Source organism: Schistocerca serialis, chromosome 1 (genome assembly GCF_023864345.2).
Source record: "Schistocerca serialis cubense isolate TAMUIC-IGC-003099 chromosome 1, iqSchSeri2.2, whole genome shotgun sequence".
NCBI lineage: Eukaryota > Metazoa > Arthropoda > Insecta > Orthoptera > Acrididae > Schistocerca > Schistocerca serialis.
The window spans coordinates 19,353,215-19,377,375 of NC_064638.1; the positions used below are offsets into that span (position 1 = coordinate 19,353,215).

The 24,161-nt window shown below is 44.3% G+C and overlaps 1 protein-coding gene across 2 annotated transcripts in view; it reads left to right on the forward strand.

The window, feature by feature from the left end:
* Positions 1–24,161, forward strand: part of LOC126460637 (zinc finger protein ZPR1) — a 66,012-nt gene that overhangs the window by 16,053 nt on the left and 25,798 nt on the right. The window contains exons 2-3 of one of the 2 annotated variants that reach the window (XM_050095931.1): positions 6,998–7,141; positions 20,797–21,049. In XM_050095931.1, the coding sequence (XP_049951888.1) occupies positions 7,109–7,141; positions 20,797–21,049 (286 nt within the window). In that variant the 5' untranslated portion in view covers positions 6,998–7,108. The remainder of the gene's footprint in view (positions 1–6,997; positions 7,142–20,796; positions 21,050–24,161) is intronic. The other variant, XM_050095930.1, reaches the window with a different exon arrangement.

Here is a 24,161-nt window from a genome sequence, read left to right on the forward strand (position 1 = left end):
CTTGCTTATAGCTCCACAGTTGCCATTAATTTCACTCTGCTACTCCTTAAACTTAGTTCTTGTGGCAAATCATCGCCCATCTACATTCTGACCAATTGCGTACCAAATGACCAAATCTGTTACAAATAAAACAGTTCTTTGGCACCCACTTTGTACATGGTAATCCGTGGCCTGACAGATTACATTGCTTAGGCGCTATGTTATCATGTCCCATATTTCCCCTGAATCCAGATAAATCTACAGGCCCCTCCGGCCTTACAAAAGACACCTGTAAAAAGTCTATCCTAATTAACAAAAGAATGACACACAAACCATAAGTGAAACATCACTCACCCATCCACATCGTGCTCGTGTCTAGGTGAACAGTGCCGCTTTCCTCCCTATACTGGTGTGGATGAACACCTGCCGAATGACAGGACGTAACAAGATATTCATGACCACGCTTCACAAACGCAGCCAGACACCTCAGCTACCCCTCTACACAGGCACACCTCAGCGCTACTTGCTGGACATAAGATGTGGGAGTGGAAATCTGGTACCAGTGTTGTAACTGGCACCACTTCTGACATCACTATTGTGGGGTCGGGAGATCGAACCCGAGACTTCAGATGACAGAGCTGAAGCTGGGACCCACTGTGCTGTATTTTGTCAGGAGGCCGAGCAAGTTCAAGATCGTCAAGGGGCAGTGCAGAGTGATACAGTGGTATTCGGTAACATTTTTTTATTCCGATAATTTACAGTACCCAGTGGGTGAAGCGTAGTGTCGGCGCGCTGTCCGTGCGCTGTATCGCGAGTCTAGCCGGCTCAGCAGACACCTAATATGCCGACCCGCTGCTGCTGTCACTGAGGCCGCCCTCCTGGAAGTCGGCCCTGCTCTCCTAGTCGCCGCCCGCTGATGCTTTGCGACTTGCGCTGCTCCACTGCCCACGATTCCGGAGACTGCTACAGTCCCTGGACCTCGCCGCCCTCCGCCCCATTTGGCTCGCTCTGTCCGACAGTGGGGCGAAGGTGGGTGTACTGGTCACCTGTGGCTCGAGGGCCACCGCTGTTCTCAGGACGGGACCGGACTCGAACCCGCGCCCTCCTGGATGCTGTACCGCAACTTGCCACTAGGGGTGCTTGCCAGATGGCAACACCCGCTGCCATCTCTGGCACTGTCGTAGCGCTGCTGTGCGTCCTGCAACGTACGCCTCTCCCAGAGCCCAGTACGCCAGGTGGAAAGCGAATGTGGCCCGTTGACTCGAGTGGACCTGCTGCAGACCGCTGTCACTGCCCTCCTTCAGGCAGACTGAGCTATCTCCTAGTTCCAGGCCGCCGGTCCATCCTGCTCCGGTGTTGTGTCCCCCGAGGCGGAATATAGCCCAAACAAGTACATAGAAACAAAAACAAGTTTATGCGGAATACTTGTAACAGTGCTGACAGACTTGCCCCTATAAGCATAGACCAGCACAGGCCTGTTCCGACACTCGACTGACCTAGCACACTCTGTCCCAAGCTAAAATTGCCTCTCTATTTATGTTGGTTTCTCCCTCGCTTCTGACGTAGTGTCAGAGAGAGACAGAAACTGTGGCAGGGATAAATTCCCACACGTAAGCCACTTACAAATCGCCACTCTTGGCTCTGGCCTAGTGCCCCGCCTCATACATCGCAAGAACTTAAATCAACGCTAAAGTTTCCTGCCTCGTTGGTGCTCCACTCAAAACAAATCGTGCGTGCAATACCGCCATCGCAGCTCCGCGCCCACTAGTGCCATGTTTATCTTGCCTGGCCTACTGGCTGTCGACTGTTACCACACTCTGCCAGCGGCCCCAGATTTCATCACCCAAAAGTGCCTTTATTGAAGTTTGATAAGATTTCCCTTTCCCTTGATTAGCACTGACACTAGCGCAGCAGCCTGTAGGTGGCAGGAACTATGCAGGGATGAAGAGACTTGCAAAATATAGACTAGTGTCGAGGGCTTAAAGAATTCGTCGACATAGTCCGTATCGACTCAGGCAGGCTAGGAAAAAGTCTTACCTTCGTAGTCTCATATGTTATTAAATTTAGCACATGTTAAAATGAAGGACTAAGTAAGGAACACACATTTTTTTGGTTTCTCCAAGAAAATTTCAGCTCCGAGATACTGCCCTCCAAAGATGACACTGCGCATACCGTTTTGAAGATGTGAATTCTGGAAAAAAATTTTAAAATGGTGTATCTCTGGAACAGTTCTAGATGTTTTCTTTTTTTTTATTTGAAAGGTAACTGCTTTATGATTACAAAGAAATCCTCCATTTGGACTTATCTGTCAAAGTTGTTTTACTGTAGCGTTCTGAACTTTTTAAAAATAATTTATGGATTTTTTTTTCTCGAAAATGCCAATCCATAAAATTAAGATTTTTTTTCTGTTGATTAGTACCTTATAGTTCTACATTTTCTGAAAAGAAAAGCTTCCACTTTTAGGTTGAACAGGTTTTATAGACAAATGAGATTTTTGCCATACATAAAAACTGTTTTGTTGCTACATTATCACATTATAGGCTTACAAAAATCAAAACCTAGCCTTATTTAATATAATTTTGGATTTGAAAGATGAGTAATAGACTAATTTTTCAACCATTTTAAATGGTTCCAAAATACATGTGAAAGGCCGAAAGACTTAAAGGTTTCAATTTATACAACTTCTTTGCACTCTGTTTTGTACTGAAATTAGCCAGTCAATGAACTAAAAATTTGTTCCACTGCTTCAGTATCTTCCTTTGATGTAGTGTGATGCCTTCCTGTTGAGCCAATATGAACTGGACTACTTGCAATTTTCAAAACATTGTGGACAGGAAGTGAGCACTGCTGGCGTTGTTTCTGTCCTTCAGCTGGAAACCTATATCCAGCAGCTGGCCCATGTGGTATCATGAAGTTCACTACAATTTCGTTTAACTCATAATTGGTGCCTATAATCTCTGCAATCCACCAATCACAGTTATACATACATGCATAAACATCCCCCTTCTCAGGTTGTGACTCTGAATGTTATCCTGCTGTTCCTGAGGTGTAGGCTGAATGAACGAAATTTCTACTTTTTTGCTCTTTAAAGTGCGTGCAATATGAGTTTTCCCATCACTTTGAGTCCAAAAATATGTCTTCTAAATTCCTTTCACAGGAGTTGTTTGTTTGCACCATTCTTCTTTTTTCTGCTCACGGAATTCTTCGATTTCCTCGTTGGACAAAAGAATGTGTAATATTTCACGACTCTCATAAAATCCTCAGCATTTTGCATTGCAGCTGTATTTGGTCAGAAAAGGCCCCTTCCCGTGACCAGTAGCTCTGTATACGCGGCCAGTTGGCACAAACGACTTACTCAATTCAAACAGCTGGTAACAATTTTTAAAATGAATAGGGCAACCATCAGAAATAATGATGATCTTTTCTGCCCCTGTTTGCAGTTGAAGAATTTTGCACATTGTTAGCAAAGCTTGTGCTGAGTCATGTCATGTGTCATCACTTACAACTGAACACTTGTGATGTTGTTTTCAAAATATATCACTCTTGTAAAAATTTAAACCTAATCATTACTCCAATGATACCCTTGTATTTCTTGTGAGAGAGTTACAGACCTGTTCTCAGCAAAATCACAGCAAAGCATTAAACATAGTCCTTCACCAGTACACACCCTATCACATCTGCAATGTGTTGTTGTTATTGCAATTTCTTGAAATGCTGGTGTATCACTGCTTTCACTAACCATTTACCAAGTACATCAAGGAAACTGTCAAAGGCAACAGTTTTCTTATTAGTTTATTTTCGTCCCATGTCGCATATGTAATTTCTGCAGAGCTATTTGCTACATCTTCCAGGCCAAGTGTCTGTAAAGACAGTCCTCCCTTTCCAGGGCAGTCACCACATTCTTGAAACAGACAAGTCTCTCGCTTTATGTCACAGACTACTAATGACATCACACGCCCAAACAAGGGTCGTATGCCACACGCACCAGTAAGTTCTTCAAAGTTACGACACAAAGTTCAAAATTGTCACAGTTCATGCACAACCAGACATCTGTAGGTGGGTGCGGAATTACTCACTTAGGTCGTAGTGCATAAAATTTTGATCTTCCAATACGTGAAGTTTTATAGTTGCTCTTATAAATTGCAAAAGTTTCTTTAATACTGCGAGTCACTTTCACAACTTTTTGACCTTCAGCTGTTACAGTAATAGTGTCTTTTTTGTTGGAGCTCTGGTGAGAACAGTCCCATTTATCTTCCAGATAAAATGACTGCACTATTTGAACTTGAGCTGCTTCTACAGGATGACCATAATAGTGATGTGGCCTTCCAAAGACTCCTTTTTGCAGGCCTCACATTTCTTGATTTGTCTACCACGTACTTTGATACTGATGGAAAGTGGTTCAAAATTGTTTTCTTTGAAAATGCCTCTGGAATAATAGTTAAAACTTGTACCTTTTCACTGTGGGATGCACAGTAATCAACAGCTGAACTGAGATTTGTGAAAAATTCCTGGGAAGAGGTTCAAGAGTGCTTTGCTTCATTTTCTTCGGAAAATGGAATTTCTGCTTTGAAATGTGTGGTTAGTTTTGCTGTAGTGTATTCATCCATAGGTTTAGTAATTTCTCTGCACTTTCTTGATGCATAGAGCTTATTGATCGACTTCACTGACCATGGTTTCTTAACAGGATTAACACCTATCTCTGTAGTTGACTGATTGAGGGTATTTAAATTCTTCCTCTGTTTATGCAAAATCTGCATCATCTGCACCATGGGAGGCTGCACCTTGTTCAGATACTATCATCGTTGTTATTGTGCCATACATTTAGAACACACAAAGTCGTCGCTGGAAATATCTTCACTTTGAAACAGGGCCTTAAAATGAGAACACTTATTCCCAACCTGAAGAAAGTCCTCCCCCCCCCCCCTCCCATTCTTTTCATATACATCACTCTGTTATGTATCTCTAAATAGTCAGCAGACTTCACCCTTCTGTGGTCCCAGTCAGAATACATTTCAAACAGTCCTTTCACTAAACACACTGCAACTGTGTCAACTGGCAAATTCCTCACAAAAACATAGAACTCACTGGATGGTCTCAGATTTCTTAGAAGCCTCTTCAGTAAACAAATTAGCACTGAACAACTACAATACAGCAACCTTCAATGAACAACCACAACAAAGAAAGTGACAAGAAACTACAACAAAGTGTAAGAAATATCTGCAACAATGAAAGAGAGTAGAAATACATGCAACAGAGAAAGTGATAAGAAATAACTGCAACAAAGACAATAGAAATAAACATTGATGATGATGATGAGTCCCATACTTCTTTACAGAGCGTAGGGGAGCGACGCGCGAGACCAGCGCCGCCTTACTAGGCAAGGTCCTTGTGGAGGTGGTTTGCCATTGCCTTCCTCCGACCGTAATGGGGATGAATGATGATGATGAGGACGACACAACAACACCCAGTCATCTCGAGGCAGGAAAAATCCATGACCCCGCCGGGAATCGAACCCGGGACCCCGTGCTCGGGAAGTGAGAACACTACCGCGAGACCACGAGCCGCGGACAAAAATAAACATTGTAACACAGAAATTAGTAAGAAACAACTTCAGTGAAGACATACATTACCCTTGAAAGTTAAAAAAAATTTTTTTTTAAATAAAACCTGTCCAACTTAAAAGTGGAAGCTCTCCTTTACAGAGAATATAGTACTACATTGTACAAATCACCGGGAAAAAAATCTAACTTTTCTGGAGTGGCATTTTTGGAAAATTTTTTTTCTTGTAAATTATTAAACAAAATTCAGAAGGCAACAGTAAAAGAACTTCAGCAGATATGTCCAAACAGAGGGTACCATTGTAATAATGAAGGAATTATCTTTCAAGTAAAAAAAACCCTAACAGAATATCTAGAACTGATACAGAGATACAGCATTTTAAAATTTTTTCCAAAATTCTCACCTTCAAAATAGTGCTCTCCGCGCCATCGTTTTAGGCCTGTATCTCGGGCAGGAATTTTTTTGGAGAAAATAAAAACATACATGTTTCTTACTTTCTCCTATTATTTCTCGTTCGATCTGCCAGATACATTTTATAAAGAACAGATAAGATTAACATAAATCACAATAAACATTTGGAACTTACAATGTGGAAACAAATTGTATCAGTTATTACATTACAATTATGTCAGGGAAACTACATTATTACATTAAGTGGAACAAAAATCACATAATTGAAGACAATTAATTACATAGTAACATTAAGATCATGGAGCCATTTCCTGGCATTTCAGAGAGCCGTCTCTGAAACCATGAATGTTACAAACCAGAAGATGGTCCATTTTCTGTACCTCGCTACAGTTACAACTTTCTCCTGAATTTCATCGTATGCTAAATTCAATAACATTCGAGACCATGAAAGTAACCCCCTGCCTGAAGTGATACGGATTATGCCAGTCTTTGAAATGAAGACAATAACACAAATGACAAGAGTGATGAACATCGATACTGTAAGAGGCAGATTGTCATAGATCCCCTCTGAAATAAATTCATGTGTGTTTGTGAGTGGAAGATGCATCTGAAAAATTCGGTTAATGGTTTTGAAAAATAAAGGAAACATAACGTACAAAGTAATCTCCATTAGCTACAACACACTACTGACATAGGTTGTAAAGCTGTTGGAAACTGTGAGCAGACACTACTTGTGGAATTGCTTGAAGCACCAGGATACGAGACCTGGTGCTACCAGTGAGTTCAGCATTTTGCCTGCCTCCGAAAAACAGCCAGCTGACAAAATCTAATATTAAGACCATGTCGATCGACTTTTCTGAGGGCGAGGGCTCGATCCGTCGCAAATATCTACCCGAGGATCAAAATAATAAAATAAGAGAAATCAGAGCTTGCGTGTAAAAATTTAAGTGTTTGTTTTTCCAAGTTCTATTCGAGAATGGAACAGTAGAGAAATAGCTCTATGGTGGTCTGTCGAATCCTTTGCTTGACGCCTTATTGTGGATTGCAGAGTGATCGTGTGGATGCAGATGTGGAGCTAAGTTTGCTGACTGCCCAGGACCAGTGAAGGACGATTTGTTATTGCAGAAACTTGGAATTTACAAAATACCTCGCAAATGTGATGGGCTTATGTAGGCCGGACAATCCACATTGTGTAAGTACATTGCACTGAACACTGACAAGGTACTTGAGTTTTGCAATGAACTTATTCTGCTATTGCTAAACATTTTATCTCCAATGGGAATTCAATGGAGCATGACAAAATAATCATTTTGACCAAAGCAACATCTTTGTAGAACTCCATTACAGGGCAATTACAAATGATTGAAGCGATTTCATAAATTCACTGTAGCTCCGTTCATTGACATATTGTTATGACACACTACAGATACATAGAAAAACTCATAAAGTTTTGTCGGCTGAAGCCGCACTTCAGGTTTCTGCCGCCAGAGCGCTCGAGAGCGCAGTGAGACAATATGGCGACAGGAGCCGAGAAAGCGTATGTTGTGCTTGAAATGCACTCACATCAGTCAGTCATAACAGTTCAACAACACTTCAGGACAAAGTTCAACAAAGATCCACCAACTGCTAACTCCATTCGGCGATGGTATGCGCAGTTTAAAGCTTCTGGATGCCTCTGTAAGGGGAAATCAACGGGTCGGCCTGCAGTGAGCGAAGAAATGGTTGAACGCGTGCGGGCAAGTTTCACACGTAGCCCGCGGAAGTCGACGAATAAAGCAAGCAGGGACCTAAACGAACCACAGCCGATGGTTTGGAAAATCTTACAGAAAAGGCTAAAGCAGAAGCCTTACCGTTTACAATTGCTACAAGCTCTGACACCCGATGACAAAGTCAAAAGCTTTGAATTTTCGGCGCGGTTGCAACAGCTCATGGAAGAGGATGCGTTCAGTGCGAAACTTGTTTTCAGTGATGAAGCAACATTTTTTCTTAATGGTGAAGTGAACAGACACAATGTGCGAATCTGGGCGGTAGAGAATCCTCACGCATTCGTGCAGCAAATTCGCAATTCACCAAAAGTTAACGTGTTTTGTGCAATCTCACGGTTTAAATTTTATGGCCCCTTTTTCTTCTGCGAAAAAAACGTTACAGGACACGTGTATCTGGACATGCTGGAAAATTGGGTCATGCCACAACTGGAGACCGACAGCGCCGACTTCATCTTTCTACAGGATGGTTCTCCACCGCAATTCCATCATGATGTTCGGCATTTCTTAAACAGGAGATTGGAAAACCGATGGATCGGTCGTGGTGGAGATCATGATCAGCAATTCATGTCATGGCCTCCACGCTCTCCCGACTTAACCCCATGCGATTTCTTTCTGTGGGGTTATGTGAAAGATTCAGTGTTTAAACATCCTCTACCAAGAATCGTGCCAGAACTGCGAGCTCATATCAACGATGCTTTCGAACTCATTGATGGGGACATGCTGCGCCCAGTGTGGGAGGAACTTGATTATTGGCTTGATGTCTGCCGAATCACTAAAGGGGCACATATCGAACCTTTGTGAATGCCTAAAAAAACGTTTTGAGTTTTTGTATGTGTGTGCAAAGCATTGTGAAAATCTCAAATAATAAAGTTACTGTAGAGCTGTGAAATCGCTTCAATCATTGGTAATAGCCCTGTACTAATGAATGCACGGAAATTTGCACGGTAGCAAATCTGACTAATTGTGATAGTGGGTACCAGTTGGATAATGAGTGGAACACTATTGTTTCCACAATTTGTTCCAAATGAGGATGACAGAGTATTCCAATGACCACGGTGAGTGACTACCCTGATGCAGCTGAGTTCCTTAATTCCACGAGCGAGGGCAGGCCTCTGTCACTAAGATTTTACCCCTTGTGCAAAATACACACACCTCACTAATAAACCCCCCCCCCCCCCCTCCTGCAGGTTCGGGGGTAAGAATAGGCCCGCGGTATTCCTGCCTGTCGTAAGAGGCGACTAAAAGGAGTCTCAAACTTTTCGGCCTTATGTGATGGTCCCCTGTTGGGTTTGACCTCCATCTCTCAAAATTTTTCCGAAGAGCGAGCCGATTGGGGAAGGGCGCCTTACTTGGTGCATTGTGTCGATCTTGCGATCAGACCTTTCGCCAGCTTATTCGTCGCTGAATTGCAGTCCTGCCCACTCTCCATCTCTTGGGCATGACTATGGTCCTGCGTGCGGATTACACCTTGCACTGTGCAGTGCCTCTTTCTGCACTGACAGCGACCGTGGACCACATGTTACCTAACATCCAGCACGATAGCCAGTCCGTTGTGGTGGGGCCACCATGTACCCTGTTGGTTGTAGCCCCCTGACAACATAGGGATTGCTCTACTGATGCCTGCGCCGTTAACTCCCCACGTATGCCAAGGAGTAGATGCCTATCCTCCTGGGGTATCGGGACTCCCGGCAACGGCCATCCTGCCAGGTGGCTCTTGCTGTGGCTGGGTGGCGCCCATGGGTAGGGCCCTTGGTTGGAGTAGGTGGCATCTTGGTGGATGACCCGCAATGAAGCGTGGTACATCATCTCTCGCTGGTGGCCAGCCGCCAGCAGTCTCTAAGCGTTCTCGGGCTCAATTTAACGCTCAGAAGTACGATCCGAAAACATTCCCCTCCCTGGCCACACCGTAGGAGGAACGTAAGTCTCAGGATGGCAGTAGCAGTTATTCGCCCCGATTCTTAGTTTGTACGAGAGCTGATGGGGAGTCTTTTCTCTCCACAAAGCCTCAGTTCTTCGTCGAGCATTGAGAGGACAAGTTTGGGGAGGTGGAGGGCTTGTCCGAAATGCGCTCTGGATCGGTCCTGATACAAACGGCATCCTCTGCCCAGTCACGACGGTTACTTGCTTGTGACAAGTTGGGGGATGTTGCCGTTACCATCACACCCCATAAGAGTTTAAATATGGCCCAGGGAGTTATTTACCATAAGGACCTTCTTTTGCAGTCTGATGATGAGCTGCGCGCCAATTTAGAGCGCCGAGGTGTACATTTCGTCCGGTGCGTTCATCGGGGTCCGAAGGAAATTCAGATTGCTACCGGTGCCTTCATATTGGCCTTCGAGGGTGATACATTACCGGAAAAGGTCAAGGTGATGGTCTACCGATGTGATGTAAAGCCCTATATCCCTCCCCCAATGCGGTGCTTTAAGTGCTGGAAGTTCGGCCATATGTCTTCCCACTGCACTTCCAGTGCCACATGCCGAGACTGCAGACGACCATCACATCCCAATACTCCATGTGCCCCGCCTCCCATCTGTGTCAACTGCGGGGAGCACCATTCACTTTGCTCGCCAGACTGCAGAATCTACCAGAAAGAACGCAAAATCATCGAATATAAGACCCTGGACCGACTGACCTATACTGAGGCCAAAAGGAAATACGACCTACTCCATCCTGTGAGAATGACATCTTCCTATGCCACTGCTACAACACCTGTGCTAGCCCCATCAGTTTCTCGAATTCTGGCCGGATCGATGAGTAGTACAACGCCTCCTGCCTCCTCACCAGTGAGGGGCTCCACCCACCGGGTTGCTCCTGCGCCACCTACCTCAGGAGCAACACCATCCCACCCATCGGGGACGTCCGTCCCCACTTCTAAGCCGGAGAAGTGTCCAGCTTCTTCGGCTTCTCACGCTCGCAAAGGGTCCCTTGGGTCCCTCCCTTCCCAGGTTTCCACCAGCGGGAAGGCTGACGACCGACAGTGGCGTAAGTGCCCACAATCAGCTGGTCGTAGGGCTTCGCAATCCTCCTCCGTCCCAGAGACTGCATTGGTGAAGCCTTCCCAGCCAGTGAAATCCAAGGAGCAGCGTGAGAAACCCAAGAAGAAGAGCTCTAAGCCCAAGGAACTCGCGGTGGCAACCACCCCGCCGCCACCTTCCAGCTCTGCGTCTGAGGACGAGGTGGAGATTCTGGCGTCTGCTGGGGACCTCGATCTCGCCGGTCCCTCAGACACCATGGATAGCACTAGCACAGTTGCTCAATCAGAGGCAGCAGGTGACTCTGTGGTGTAATCTGGCTTCCCAGTCCCGGCACGCCTTTCTCAGCCATGGACAATATCATCCTCCAGTGGAACTGCAGCAGTTTCTTCCACCATCTAGCTGTGCTCCGACAACTTATTAGCCTTCCCCCTTTCTTCTGCATTGCTCTTAAGGAAACTTGGTTTCCAGCGATGCAAACCCCCGCCCTCCATGGCTATCGGGGTTGTTATAAGAACCGGGCTGCTTATGAAAGGGTGTCTGGTGGCGTCTGTGTCTATGTCCTTAACTCTCTTCGCAGCGAGTCTGTCCCTCTACAGACCCCTTTAGAGGCTGCCGCTGTTCGGGTGTGGATGCCACAGGCTGTTACAGTCTGCAGTCTTTACCTTCCACCGGATGGTGATGTCTCGCAGCATGTCCTGGCTGTGCTGATAGCCCAATTGCCGCCTCCTTTCTTGTTACTGGGCGACTTCAACGCCCATAACCCTCTGTGGGGTGGGTCAGTGGCAACAGGTCGAGGCGCCACCGTTGAGCATTTATTGGCGCAACTTGATCTTTCGCTTTTAAATGATGGTGCCTTCACACACTTCAGTGTGGCACATGGCACATACTCCGCCATTGACCTTTCGATCTGCAGCCCTAGCCTCTTACCTTCTGTCCGATGGAGTGTGCATGACGACCTGTGTGGTAGTGATCACTTTCCGATCTTTCTGTCACTGCCACGGCGTCACTCTTCTGGGTGCCCCTGCAGATGGGCTATGAATAAGGCTGACTGGGACTTGTTCTCCTCCATTGCCGCTATTGAGCCTCTCTTTAATGACGACATTGATGCGATGGTTCACTCAGTCACCATCAGCATCGTTACTGCCACAGAATCTGCTATTCCCCATTCTTCTGGGTCCCCTTGGCGGAGGACTGTGCCTTGGTAGTTGCCTGAGATCGCTGAAGTGATTAAAGATCGCTGGCGGGCACTCCAGCGTCACAAGCGACATCCCTCCATAGAACACCTCATCACCTTCAAACGGCTGCGTGCGCAGGCCCGCTGCCTTACCCGCCAACGCAAGCAGGAGTGCTGGGAGCGGTATGTTTCCACCATTGGCCTCCATGTCTCTCCATCTGGGCCAAGATTCGACGCCTCTATTGCTATCGAACTCCTGTCAGCGTCCCAGCGCTCTCACTGAATGGAGCAGTTTGTCCAGACTCCGACGTCATTGCAAACCGCTTGGCAGAGCATTTTGCTCTTAGTTCCACTTTGACGAATTACCCCCTGGCCTTCTGTGCTCCATTAAAGAGCGGATGGAACGTCGGAGCCTATCGTTTCGCACCCACCATCCAGAATCGTATAATGTTCCATTCAGTGAATGGGAATTTCGCAGTACCCTAGCCACTTGCCCTTATACCGCTCCTGGGCCCGATCGCATCCACTGTCAGATGCTGAAATGCCTTCCACTGGACTGCCAGCGATGGCTCCTCGACCTTTACAACCGTCTATGGGTCGAGGGTGAGTTTCCGTCGCGATGGCGGGAAAGTATTGTTATCCCCATTCTGAAACCTGGCAAGAACCCTTTGGAGGTGGACAGCTACCGTCCCGTTAGCCTCACCAACGTTCTTTGCAAGTTGTTTGAACGGATGGTGAGCTGGTGCTTGAATTGGGTACTGGAGTCTCGGGGCCTTCTGGCTCCGTCTCAGGGTGGGTTCCGTAAAGGCCGCTCCTCCGCCGACAATCTGGTGAGCCTGGAGTCGGCCATCCGTACTGCCTTTGCCCGCCGTCAGCACCTGGTCGCTGTCTTTTTCGACATGCGGAAGGCGTACGATAACGACATGGCGTCATCGTATCCTTTCTACGCTTCATGGATGGGGTCTTCGGGGCCCTCTGCTAATCTTTATTCGAAATTTTCTGTTGTATCGTACCTTCCGCATGCAAGTCGCAACCTCCCATAGTTCCTCCAGAGTTCTGGAGAACGGTGTGCCACAGGGATCTGTTTTAAGTGTCTGCCTGTTTTTAATAGCCATTAACAGGCTGCTGCGGCAGTGGGAACGTCTGTCTCAGCGTCCTTGTATGCTGACGACTTCTGCCTTTACTACAGCTCTATTGGCATTGCAGCTGCTGAACGTCAGCTACAGGGCACTATCTGTAAGGCGTAGTCTTGGGCTGTAGCTCATGGGTTCCAGTTTTCGGCAGCCAAGACCTGCGTTCTGCATTTCTGCCGGCGACGCACTGTACACCCGGAGCCGTGGCTTTATCTTGACGGTGAACTCCTTGCAGTGGTGGAGTCACATCGGTTTTTGGGGGTGGTTTTTGATGCTAGGTTGACTTGGCTGCCTCATATTCGGCATCTTAAACAGATGTGTTGGCGGCATCTAAATGCTCTGCGGTGCTTGAGCCACGCCCACTGGGGCGCCGACTGATCTACCCTGTTACGGCTCTACCAGGCGTTATCCAGTCGCGTCTGGATTATGGGAGCCTGGCTTATGGCTCAGCATCCCCATCTGCGTTGCGGGTGCTGGACCCAATCCTCCACAGCGGGATACGCCTTGCAACTGGTGGACAGGATACTTGTGGAGGCGGGTGTCCCTCCACTGTGGTTACAGTGCCAACGTTTGCTGGCCGCTTATGCTGCCCATGTTTTCAGCTTGCTCGGGCATCCTAACTATCGTCTACTATTCCCACAGTCGCACGTCCATCTTCCAGAACGTCGGCCCAGGGCTGGATGTACGATCGCGGTCCGCGTCCGAGAGCTTCTCTCCGGGCTTGGGGCTTTACCTCTTCCGCCTCCTTTCCGGGCACGTCTGCGTACACCCCCGTAGTGTGTGCCTTGCCCTCGCCTTCAGCTGGAATTGGCACAGGGCCCGAAGGACTCAGTCCCTCCGGAGGCCTTCCACCGCTGCTTTCTTTCCATCCTCGCAACGTATCAGGGCTCTGGCAGTGTTTACACTGACGGCTCGATGGTTGCTGGTCATGTCGGTTATGCGCTAATTCTAGGGGACCATTCCGAACAATGTTCATTGCCGGCTGGCTGCCGCAGTTTACACTGCTGAGCTGGTCGCCATCTTTCGTACCCTAGAGTATATCCGCTTCTGCTCAGGTGAGTCCTTCGTGGTCTGTAGCGATTCCCTGAGCGGTTTACGAGCTCTCGACCAGTGTTTCCCTCGTTGTCGTCTGGTGATGGCTATCCAGGAGTCCCTGCATACTCTTGCCCGTTGCGGCTGCTCTGTGGTCTTTGTGTGGACCCCAAGCCATGTTGGGATACTCGGCAATGAAAATGTTGAACGCCTAGCGAAAGAGGCCACCAGTGCAACATCTCTGGAGATTGGCCTCCTGGTGACTGATTTGCGGGCACTCTTATGCCGCAAAATTTTCGACCTATCGGACACTGAATGGCGCAGCCTGCCCATGCCAAACAAACTTTGCCCTATCAAGGTGACGACGACTGTGTGGCGGTCGTCCATGCGGGTCTCCCGCCAGGAGTCTGTTGTCCTCTGTTGGCTGCGCATTGGGCACACTCGACTGACGCCCGGCCACTTATTGCACCGTGAGGACCCACCTCTATGTCGATGCGGCTCCGTTTTATCTGTGGTCCACATTTTGTTGGAGTGTCGCCTTTTAGCTGTGCTCAGGCAGACGTTAGCACTGCCTGATACACTCCCTGCCCTTTTAACTGATGACCCTGTTATGGCTGGCTTAGTTTTGCGTTTTATTCGGGCAGGGGGTTTTTATCATTTAATCTGAGTGTTTCTGTTTTTTAGTGTTGATTCTGGCTTTTGGCCTCCGATTTTAAACTGAGTTTTTAATGTGTTCTCGGTGGTTGGCTTTTCCTTTTTTATCTCTATGGTCGGCCAACCACCTCTACACTCTGTGTGATTTTAATTTGCTTCGTCTGATCTGTCTGAGTCTTTCTTGTCCTGTGTTGTCTGCCGTGTTTCCTGTTGTTTGTTTTTTATTCTCTTTGGGTGGTTTTAGTTTTTTTGGAACAAGGGACCGATGACCGTAGCTGTCTGGTCCCTTTAATCTCCCAAACCAACCAACCAACCTCACTAATAAATCGTAGGACAGCGAATTCTGTAGCCGTTGAGGGCTTACTCGAAGGTGACTGTAAGGTGTCCAGTCAAACTCTCGTGGACTCTATTAAATGACGACTAGTTGCAGACTCGAAATTTCTTTCAACGTAACCTCACCCATAATTACGTCTTTATTGCAGTCGTCACTTACCAACAAGTCCTTTGTACAGCCAAGAGCACTCGCTTGACTGTCATCTGGCAAATTACTTGTGAGCCATCTAGCAGTATCCTTCCTAGCCACCAAGAATCCCAAACCCGTCTCCCATTCGTGATATTTTCATGAACCGAACTGAGGGTGAAGAAGGTGGCTTGTTGAGCTGAGGAGGAGGAGGAGGACTAGGACTAGGACTAGGACTAGGACTAGGTGAGGCAAATGGGGGGAACACGTGTTGGTGTTGAGGTTCTGGCGGTTTTCATATGGGAGTCTTCATCTGTGAAAAGCAGACAGTAATTGTGGGCCTCTTATTCAAGTGTGTGCTGAAAAGTAATGCCTCTGATTTTTTTATGTGAAGATTCTCGAAGTTTTTTAAATAAAACAAACTGCATTAACATCCTACACCTTTATTCTTAATGTCCACATCTTTATTTCTCAACATAGTCATCCTGGCGACAAATGCATTTCTCTCAATGGGACACCACTTTGTTGATCCATTACTGTAGAATGTTTGAATTTGTTGACAGAGTCACAAACTCATCTCTGCTCACCCTGCTTCATCATTATGAAAGTGAAGCCCTTGAAGATGTTTTTTAAGTTTTAGAAACAGATGAAAATCTAATGGAGTCAAGTTCGGACTGTACAGAGCACGATTGATGACAGTGAACCTGAGATGTCAGATCGTTGCAGATGTCACAGCTCTGATGTGCGGTCCGGCATCGTCGTGTCGAAGGAGAGGATTCTCCGTGCGTGAACAAACTCTTCTAATTTGTGGTTTCAGTTTCTAATGCACTGACATAGTTATGTTGCACGCTACAATTTGGAGCCCTGTGAGTGCAGAGGATTGCAGATTGCTTAGCTAAGCAGGAAAGTCAACTGAGTGATATGCATGACATGTAACACCTCAACCAGTATTGGGAACAGAATAAAAAATTTGGGGGCATTACTTTTCAGCATGTCCTTGTAGTAAAATGTTGTTCATCCTTTTGTGCAATTGGTAATCTCTTTTCATAGATACAGAATTAATTTATTTAAAACAGTTCTGGTTGTGTAGTGACATGTTCCTTGATGTGTTATGTTCTTTTCTTGGTAATACATGCGGTAGTAAATGATGATTCCTAGGTTGAAGTAAAGAGCACTTTATTCATGGCACAAGTTTACAAATAAGTTGGTTCTAATAACACGTGAAAGATCATTTGTGATCTCGTGAGAATAATAGAAACAAAGTTGACTAACCTGGTACCAATTTTGAGGGAAGCCGAGTGCCCTGTAGAGCACCATCCGTGTGTGGAATAACTTGAAGGAGTGTGGAGATGCTGCAGTGTAGGGCAGGACGTCACGGTTGGTGTGGGTGGGTTCTGATTGATGGGCTATGAGGTGTAGCTGTCACCTGGCCTGGAACTGCATCAGTAGTTAAATGCTCCACCCTCACCCTCCTGCTGGTGAACGCACTTTGCCTTAAGTATCCAGCAGGCAGAATTACGTACACGACCACATGACATGTGGATAGCACTTGTGCCTTCAGTAGCAACACTGCCAGTTTTCTGATGATGCACGTGCTGCTCAGAAGTGTGGCTGATGTCCCCTGGTGGTGCACGTTAAAAGTGGAGTGTTTATATACAGGATTGTGAGATGTCTGTGTGCTGAGGGTTGGCAAACCTGCAGTATTAAGATGACATGCTGGCAGCACGTGTTGTCGGCCTTGGGCCAATATATGGCACACCCCTCCCTATGAGGAGGAGGCGGTGAAGCTAACGTGGATTATGCAAGGTGGAATGAAAATCAGTTAATAAACAATGTATTTAATGTAAGAAAAATTGATTAGCTCTGTTTTAACTAAAATATTATTATCTATTTTGAAAGTACTGTTCATAAATAACTGTATGTTGCGGTTCAGTGGTAGAGTGCCAGGTTACAGATTGAGAGGCCTCAAGCTCCATCTCTTTCTTTCTAGGATTTTTATTCATCACTTTGTAATTTTTTCACCTGTGGCAATGTTAATGCGAAAAGAGCTGAGCTGTGTCGTACTTCAGATACCACATTAAGTTGTAGGTCTCCCTGTACCTGGCTGGGTATGTCGTGTTTAACATCAGAGTAAGGCCACGGTGGACCACATCCAGTTGGACAGTGCCTAGCCAAGAAATGTGATGTTCAAACTGTTCTTTGGGTTTATGACCTCTTTACTTTCTTACTGTCTTAGACACTATGATGATTATGTTGTGAGGTTCTCAAAAATTTCACGAGATTTATAAAGTTATTTTAACCTTCTGTCAGGCGCAGCTGTTCAAATGGATACATATCGATATTTGCTGTAAATTATTTGTCGGCAATTGGCAGCACTGGTGCCTTTTCACTACTAGCTTCCCTTCTCTGAACACTTTCCATTGTCGTGTGCTTCAGTATCAAAGCAACTGCTGTGTTGTCGAGGTATTTGCCGATTGCTCAGTTTGATGCACCGCACCCTTTCCCGTTACATTTCAACAGGTAATTTCTTTGATTATCGACATAACTTAGTAAGTAGTGGAAAGCTAATTTAGAATGTAAAATGCACTTATATTCTTTTTGGAGCATTTAGTTGTCTTTTACAGTCGTCTGAATGTCAAGTATCAAATAGATACACTGCGCCTGATTGCGTTTTTTATAGGAATTTTATGACTTTACGTGGGATATACTTCATGATGGCAGGCTACAGCAAGACATATAACCTTCTTGACCCAAATCATGTTGCAGAAATCCAAAAGATGCTATTCGAAGAGTATAATAATGAATTTCGAGAGGATTTTGAAGACGAAGTGGACACAGATGTTGAAGACAGTTGAAGTCCGACCTGAAGAAACAGAAACAGAGGAAGACGACAGTGAAGATGATGAGGAAGTACTTGAGGAAAATGGCCATTAGTATTTTCGAAGGCACAAAGAGAAAAAATGGATTAAAGTTCCACCATCACAGAGAGTACGATTCAGGGCTCTCAATATTATTCGGAAGTTACCTGGACCTATAGGTGCGGCACATAGTTTTGTGTACAAATCAGTATACTGAGAGTGTCAAAGCTTCATTGCAGCATGAGAGAGACGTAAAACAAATAGACATTATTGAATTGAAAGCCTTCATCCGTCTCTTATTTTCAGCTGGAGTAAACAAAAGTGAGAGACAAAGCTTAGAGGAGCTGTGGGGAACCGATGGGGGTGGCAATGAGAAATTTTGCTTCGTAATGAACATAAAATGTTTCAAATTCACTATGTGGTGTCTTAGATTTGACAATTGTGCAACTCGCGATGAAAGGAGACGATTAGACAAGATAACAGCGATTCGGGAAACATTTTCTATATTTGTGCAGAACTGCCAAAAATCCTATACCCTCAGAGAAAATGTTACAGTAAATGAGAAACTGGAAGGATTCTGTGGAAGGTGCAGTTTTCACCCACATATACCTAGCAAACCAAACAAATATGGGAGTAAGATATATGCTCTTGTGGATTCCCAAGTATTTTACCTGTATAATTTGGAAATATACGCTGGGTTGCAACCAGAAGGATTATATCACTTAAGCAGTAAATCTTGTTCTGTGACTGTGTGAACCTATTTATCAGTCAGGTCGAAATGTGACTGCAGACAACTGGTGTACTAGTATTGGCTTGGTAGAAGAGTCACGAAGGAAAAATCTTTCTTTTGTTGTAACTATGAAGAAAAAGAAGTGCGAGAATCCTCCGGAGTTTGCTACCAGTAAGGGAAGGGGTGCAACAGTTCACTTTGGCTCATTTCCTATGTTCCTAGAAAGGGGAAGTGTGAGATCCTAGCATCAAGTTCGTGTGACGATAATTCAGTAGATGCTGACACTGGAGATAAACTAAAGCCGTCAATTGTAGCATCTTATAATAGCACCAAAGGTGGAGTTCACACTACGGATAAGTTGACCTCTTCGTACAGTGTTGCAAGAAACGTGTGCCGTTGGCCTGTGGTTATATTTTTTTCAGTGATCAATATGAGTGGAATCAATCACAAGTAATCTATTGCGGCATCAATGAGAATTGTGTCAGAAGAAAATGATTCCTGAAACAACTCGTCCATTAGTTCTACCTCACTTAGAAGAAGTTTGGACGACACAGGAGTTCACAGGGATCTTTAACTGAGGCTACAACATTTTAGGCCAACGTGTGAAGATGAACCAGAAGACGAAAGTAGAAAAACAAGAAAAAACAAGTGCAAGCAAGAGGAAAAGGTGTAATACCTGAACAGTAAAGAAAAGATTGAGAAAATTTGTTGCAAAACGTGCCAAAAGCCAATCTGCTTGATGGACATTGAACCTTTTTGTTTGACTGTGGTAAAATTCCTCATAGTCCACAGTCGAAAAGTGATGATGATACAACTGAATAAGTAATGTTCCCATTGTTGTTGTGCTATAATGCCATCTTTGCCGTTCTGTAAAGATATTTGATATTTATACCAAGTTTAATTAGTGAAATGTAATAAAGAAGTAAGTGAAAAAAAGGCAATGTTATCATTTGTTATACCACAATCCAACACTGACGAAAAGAAATCCGAATGAATAACATTTCTATTCCTGTTGTGCTCTTATGTTTTCTTTGTCTTTCTTTAAAGATATTTTTAATTTACTGTGTGTTTTGTTAATGAAATTTAATAAATACTTACGTGAATAAGCAATACGATCAATTTGATACACCGTGCCTCATCTCGTTGTGAAAAACACTGCGCCCGACAGAAGGTTAATAAAGTGTTTTGCGGTAGTACTTCACTCTTTTATATGATACATGCAGATGGGTGACTGCCTTACACAGGCACTCTGCTGCCAATGTTGACATTTGAGCATGTCTTACTTGTAGGTTCCAGTTTTGTTCTGATCGACTACCTGTAATCATATGTTTTTGTTTGATCTAAAAATCTCTGTTTATTCTACCAAACAAGTTTGCAGAATACACTTGATACATCTGTGGAGACTGTTTGCCCCCCCCGCTACATTATGGTGGGACATTCCATTCGTTTCTGGATTTCAATCACTGGGCCACAGTGCCTCGTGCCAACAACTTGACAGCTTTGCTGAGACTGTAAATGATGCTGACTGTATTTTCCATTGAATCATATACTCCCAAATAAAAACAACTAAATGCTGGGTATGCTACTAACTACGTGGGCAATTGAAGGGGATATAAACAGATCACACTAAGGCTACACACTTTGTTGGAAGAAATTAAGCTTGTTTCACCAAATCTAAAAAAGTAGCAGACACAAAATATTACATTGCTCTACATGACGTTACCTACTGAACATAATCTATAATCCTACTCATTGCACAGCATTTATCAAAGGACAAAAATAAAGTGAGAAACAGGGTAACACGGCACATAGATTCGTCGACCGTATATTGTTTACTGTAGGTGTCGGATGTACGTGTTAATGATAGCAATGTGCCAGAGTGATCTGGATTGTGTATAACAGCGTGTGAGATATTTGTGGGTCCAGAAGTTAAAGCTGAGGCAATATGAGATCACATTGATTCCGTGTGTGAAGTATTGCTAGGAGTTGGAGGTTTTTGTTTGAGCATTGCCGCAGAAGCATCTTTCCCATTAATATTTGAAACATTTTTCTTTCAATTTTTCAGGGCATTACAAGGTTATTGCTTACAAAAATTCCATTTTATAAGGATGTCGTGTTAATGTCCTTTGATTGTGAAAAGTGTGGATTCCAGAACAATGAAATTCAGTCGGGTGGTAAAGTTGCAGAAACTGGTGTAAAAATTGTGTTGAAAATCAGTACTCAGAGAGATTTAAATCGGCAAGTTGTGAAGTCGGATTATACTTCGGTAGAAATTCCGGAAGTCGAATTTGAAATTCCAGCTCAGTCACAGAAAGGAGGTTAGTATTATTTTTTTCTCATTTGTCTACATCTAAAGTTGTTGGCTATTGTGTATTAAGCTCTATTTGAAGTCATTGTTTTCATTACTGCTAATAAATTTGTTTACATATCTCAATACTCATAAAAATATGCATAGGAGTTTAAATAAATAAATGTTTCACCCAGTTTTGACTACCACTTGATAACCTGTAGATTTCTCTTGACTTTTTTCTGTTTTACATGTATTGTTCCCTTTTCATACATAAAATATAAAATAACAATAAAAATAATCAATTTTTGAAGATATTAGTAATTGGATAGATAAAAAATCTGCTCACCGAGCAGTGGCAAGAGAACATACCAATAAAATGTATAACAGTTTGCTAGCTTCTGGAGCCAGTGGCTCCTTCCTCTGGCAGAATGGTTTTAGGAGAAGGAAGAGCATTGAAGGAAAAGGGCTGGTGAGGTTTAGAAAAAGGGGTAGAGATTGGAAAAGTCGCCCAGAACCCCAAGTCCGAGGAGACTTACTGTCTGACCTCCACACCTTTTCCTAAACCTCACCGGTCCTTTTCTTTCAACCGTCTTGCTTTCCATTCACCCCTTGTGCCAGAAGAAGGAGCCACTGGCTCCAAAAGTTAGCAACCTGTAATACCTTTTATTTGTGTGTTCTCCTGCCACCACTTGGTGAGTAGATTTTTTTTATCTATCCAGTTACTTGTAAAATAGAAAATATGATTGTTTTTCATAATTATGTTTCATTGTCTCCTAGTGGCACTATTATTGCTGCATTTTTCTACCTTGATTTTAGCTTGGTTTTTACTTGTACCTAGCCATGTTACTTGTCGAGCATTCCTTTTTTTCCACTGTGTGTTGACAATGCAGTGGTTTATTGCTAGCTATTTACATATAGCTCTCGGATTAAAATTTCAACCTGTTATGGAAGTGTTTTGCAGTGGATAGGTTACAAAAAGGAAGTTGAACATGTACCCCCCCCCCCTCCCCCCCTCTCCATTCCTCACCCTCTCCCATATGTTCTCCCTCCTCACCCCAGAATAGGAGTATGGGGACAGGGGGACAGAGAAAGCTTTTCCAAGAGAGTTTGAGAGGGGAAGCCCTTTTCTTCCTGCCTCTTCAATTCGCTAATCCTCTATCTATTTCACTTTTTAAATTTCTCCACCCTACCTACTTGATTAGGGGATCTAATATTCCACACTCTAACCTATTTTGTTTTTTTTTTTTTATGATGAATACATCCTTCTGTGTAGTTCCTCCCCAGAGATTTGAATAGTGAACTGTTTTACCCTGGAATTTTTTTACCCTAGAGCATGCCTTGCTCATTGAGCTGTACAGTTGAGCTGTTTGTCCATGGGAAAAGTAATGTGGATAAAGTTATGAAGCCAGATTTGGTCCATCGTCTAGACTGTTATGCCTGCAACTGCTGAAAAGGTTGCTACAACCCCTCTGTTGTAGCTGTACCTACAAAGCAGCTATCTGTATTGTTCAGGCACGCATTGTGTTAAGTTTCTTTGCCTTTGCTTGTGGGGCATGGGGGATGAGAATATATAGAGCAAATAATTGAACGTAACGGGTATATGCAATACTTTTCAAATGAAGTTGGCACTCTAAACTAGACGAAAGTTTGGTCTATACAGTGCCTTTGATCTATAGATAGTATTTGTGACAATGGCTGTGCGAAACATAAAATTTTATTTGCCGATGACCCAAGCGGCACACTGCAGTGCCAGCGGGGAGGAAGGGAGCTTTTGTGCCATCATTCGTAACAGGTGCTCTGAGGCCAAATTCACTGTGTGGAGACAGTTTCATACTGTGTGGGTCAATGCTACCTTCCCCATTTGCAGTGCACGGTTTTGTAGTGATCTCTGTGGGATACTTAACAGACACCTTTTAGACAGTATTTGTCACTGTGGCAACCGTGGGTGGCCACTATTTCATTGATTGTGACTCTTCTTTCTATGCTAATTCGTAATTGCGCTCTTTGTCTCCGTTGCCCCAAACCTTTCTTTACTTGTCACTCTGTCCTTACTATCACTGGACTGAAGCTCTGGCATGCTTTCTTCGACACCTCCCCTCTCACCATTGATTGCCCTCAGCTCCCGACAGCTGGGTCCCTCTCACCTTGCTGTCTAAATGGTCTGTTCTACTTTTTAACCTTTTCCAACCTATTCGTCTCTCCTCCCCGATGAAGCAACTTTTAGCTTCGAAGGCTGGGTAGCGTGTCACCATTACTACACATTTCATTAATTGGGCAGGTATCCTGTCTCTTAGTTTGTCAGTTTCCTCATCTAAATTTTCATTTAAAAAGGTCATTTTAAAATGAAGTGAAAATTCATGATGTAAAATACTTGCAATTTATATAGTGAACTTTAATTTACACATGCAAATTATAATGTATTGATGCTTAGACTCAGAAAGCATCATCAGCCCTGCTCTAGACTTTTCTAAGCATTATCATCTTCAGCTATATGCACTGTGACATTGCGAGCACAAATATTGGTGCAGTTCTGGCAGACTGTGTGACGTCTCCAAACGGGCGAGCTTAGTGTCCGAGGAGATCACCAGTTGTGTTTGTCGATCACAGCAGGCGACATGTGAGGTGAATTGGTGGGGGAAGGGGTGACCCGACGAGGTAGCTGGTAGGACAGTATGTTGTCAAAGGGATTTTTATAGGAGGGTTAAAATTTCGATGGCAACACTTAGCGTGCTCAAAAATGTTGCGGAACTGGCTGAGTCTTAAAGTACTTTACAGCTGTCGTGCAGATAATATCTGGATGGATAAAGTTAAGAAGACATCAGGAACTCCAAAACAAAGAGAGAAACAACGTGATGAAAAGAAGTACCCACTCTGTTGGCTAATTACTGTGAAAATTAGAGATGAACAGAGATGGGTAATTACAAACATGTTTGAAAAAAAATTAATAAACCCATAAAGTCTTAAACTATGATAACAAATGAGATGTGAACAGAATGTGACAAAGTAGTACTACATGATGATTCTTTCAGGTGTTAACTGAATGATATATCTTAATACTGAGTAATGGACACAAGTATGTTTTATAATGTTTTATAATATATAGATAATGTAACTTACCAAACGAAAGTGCTGGCATGTTG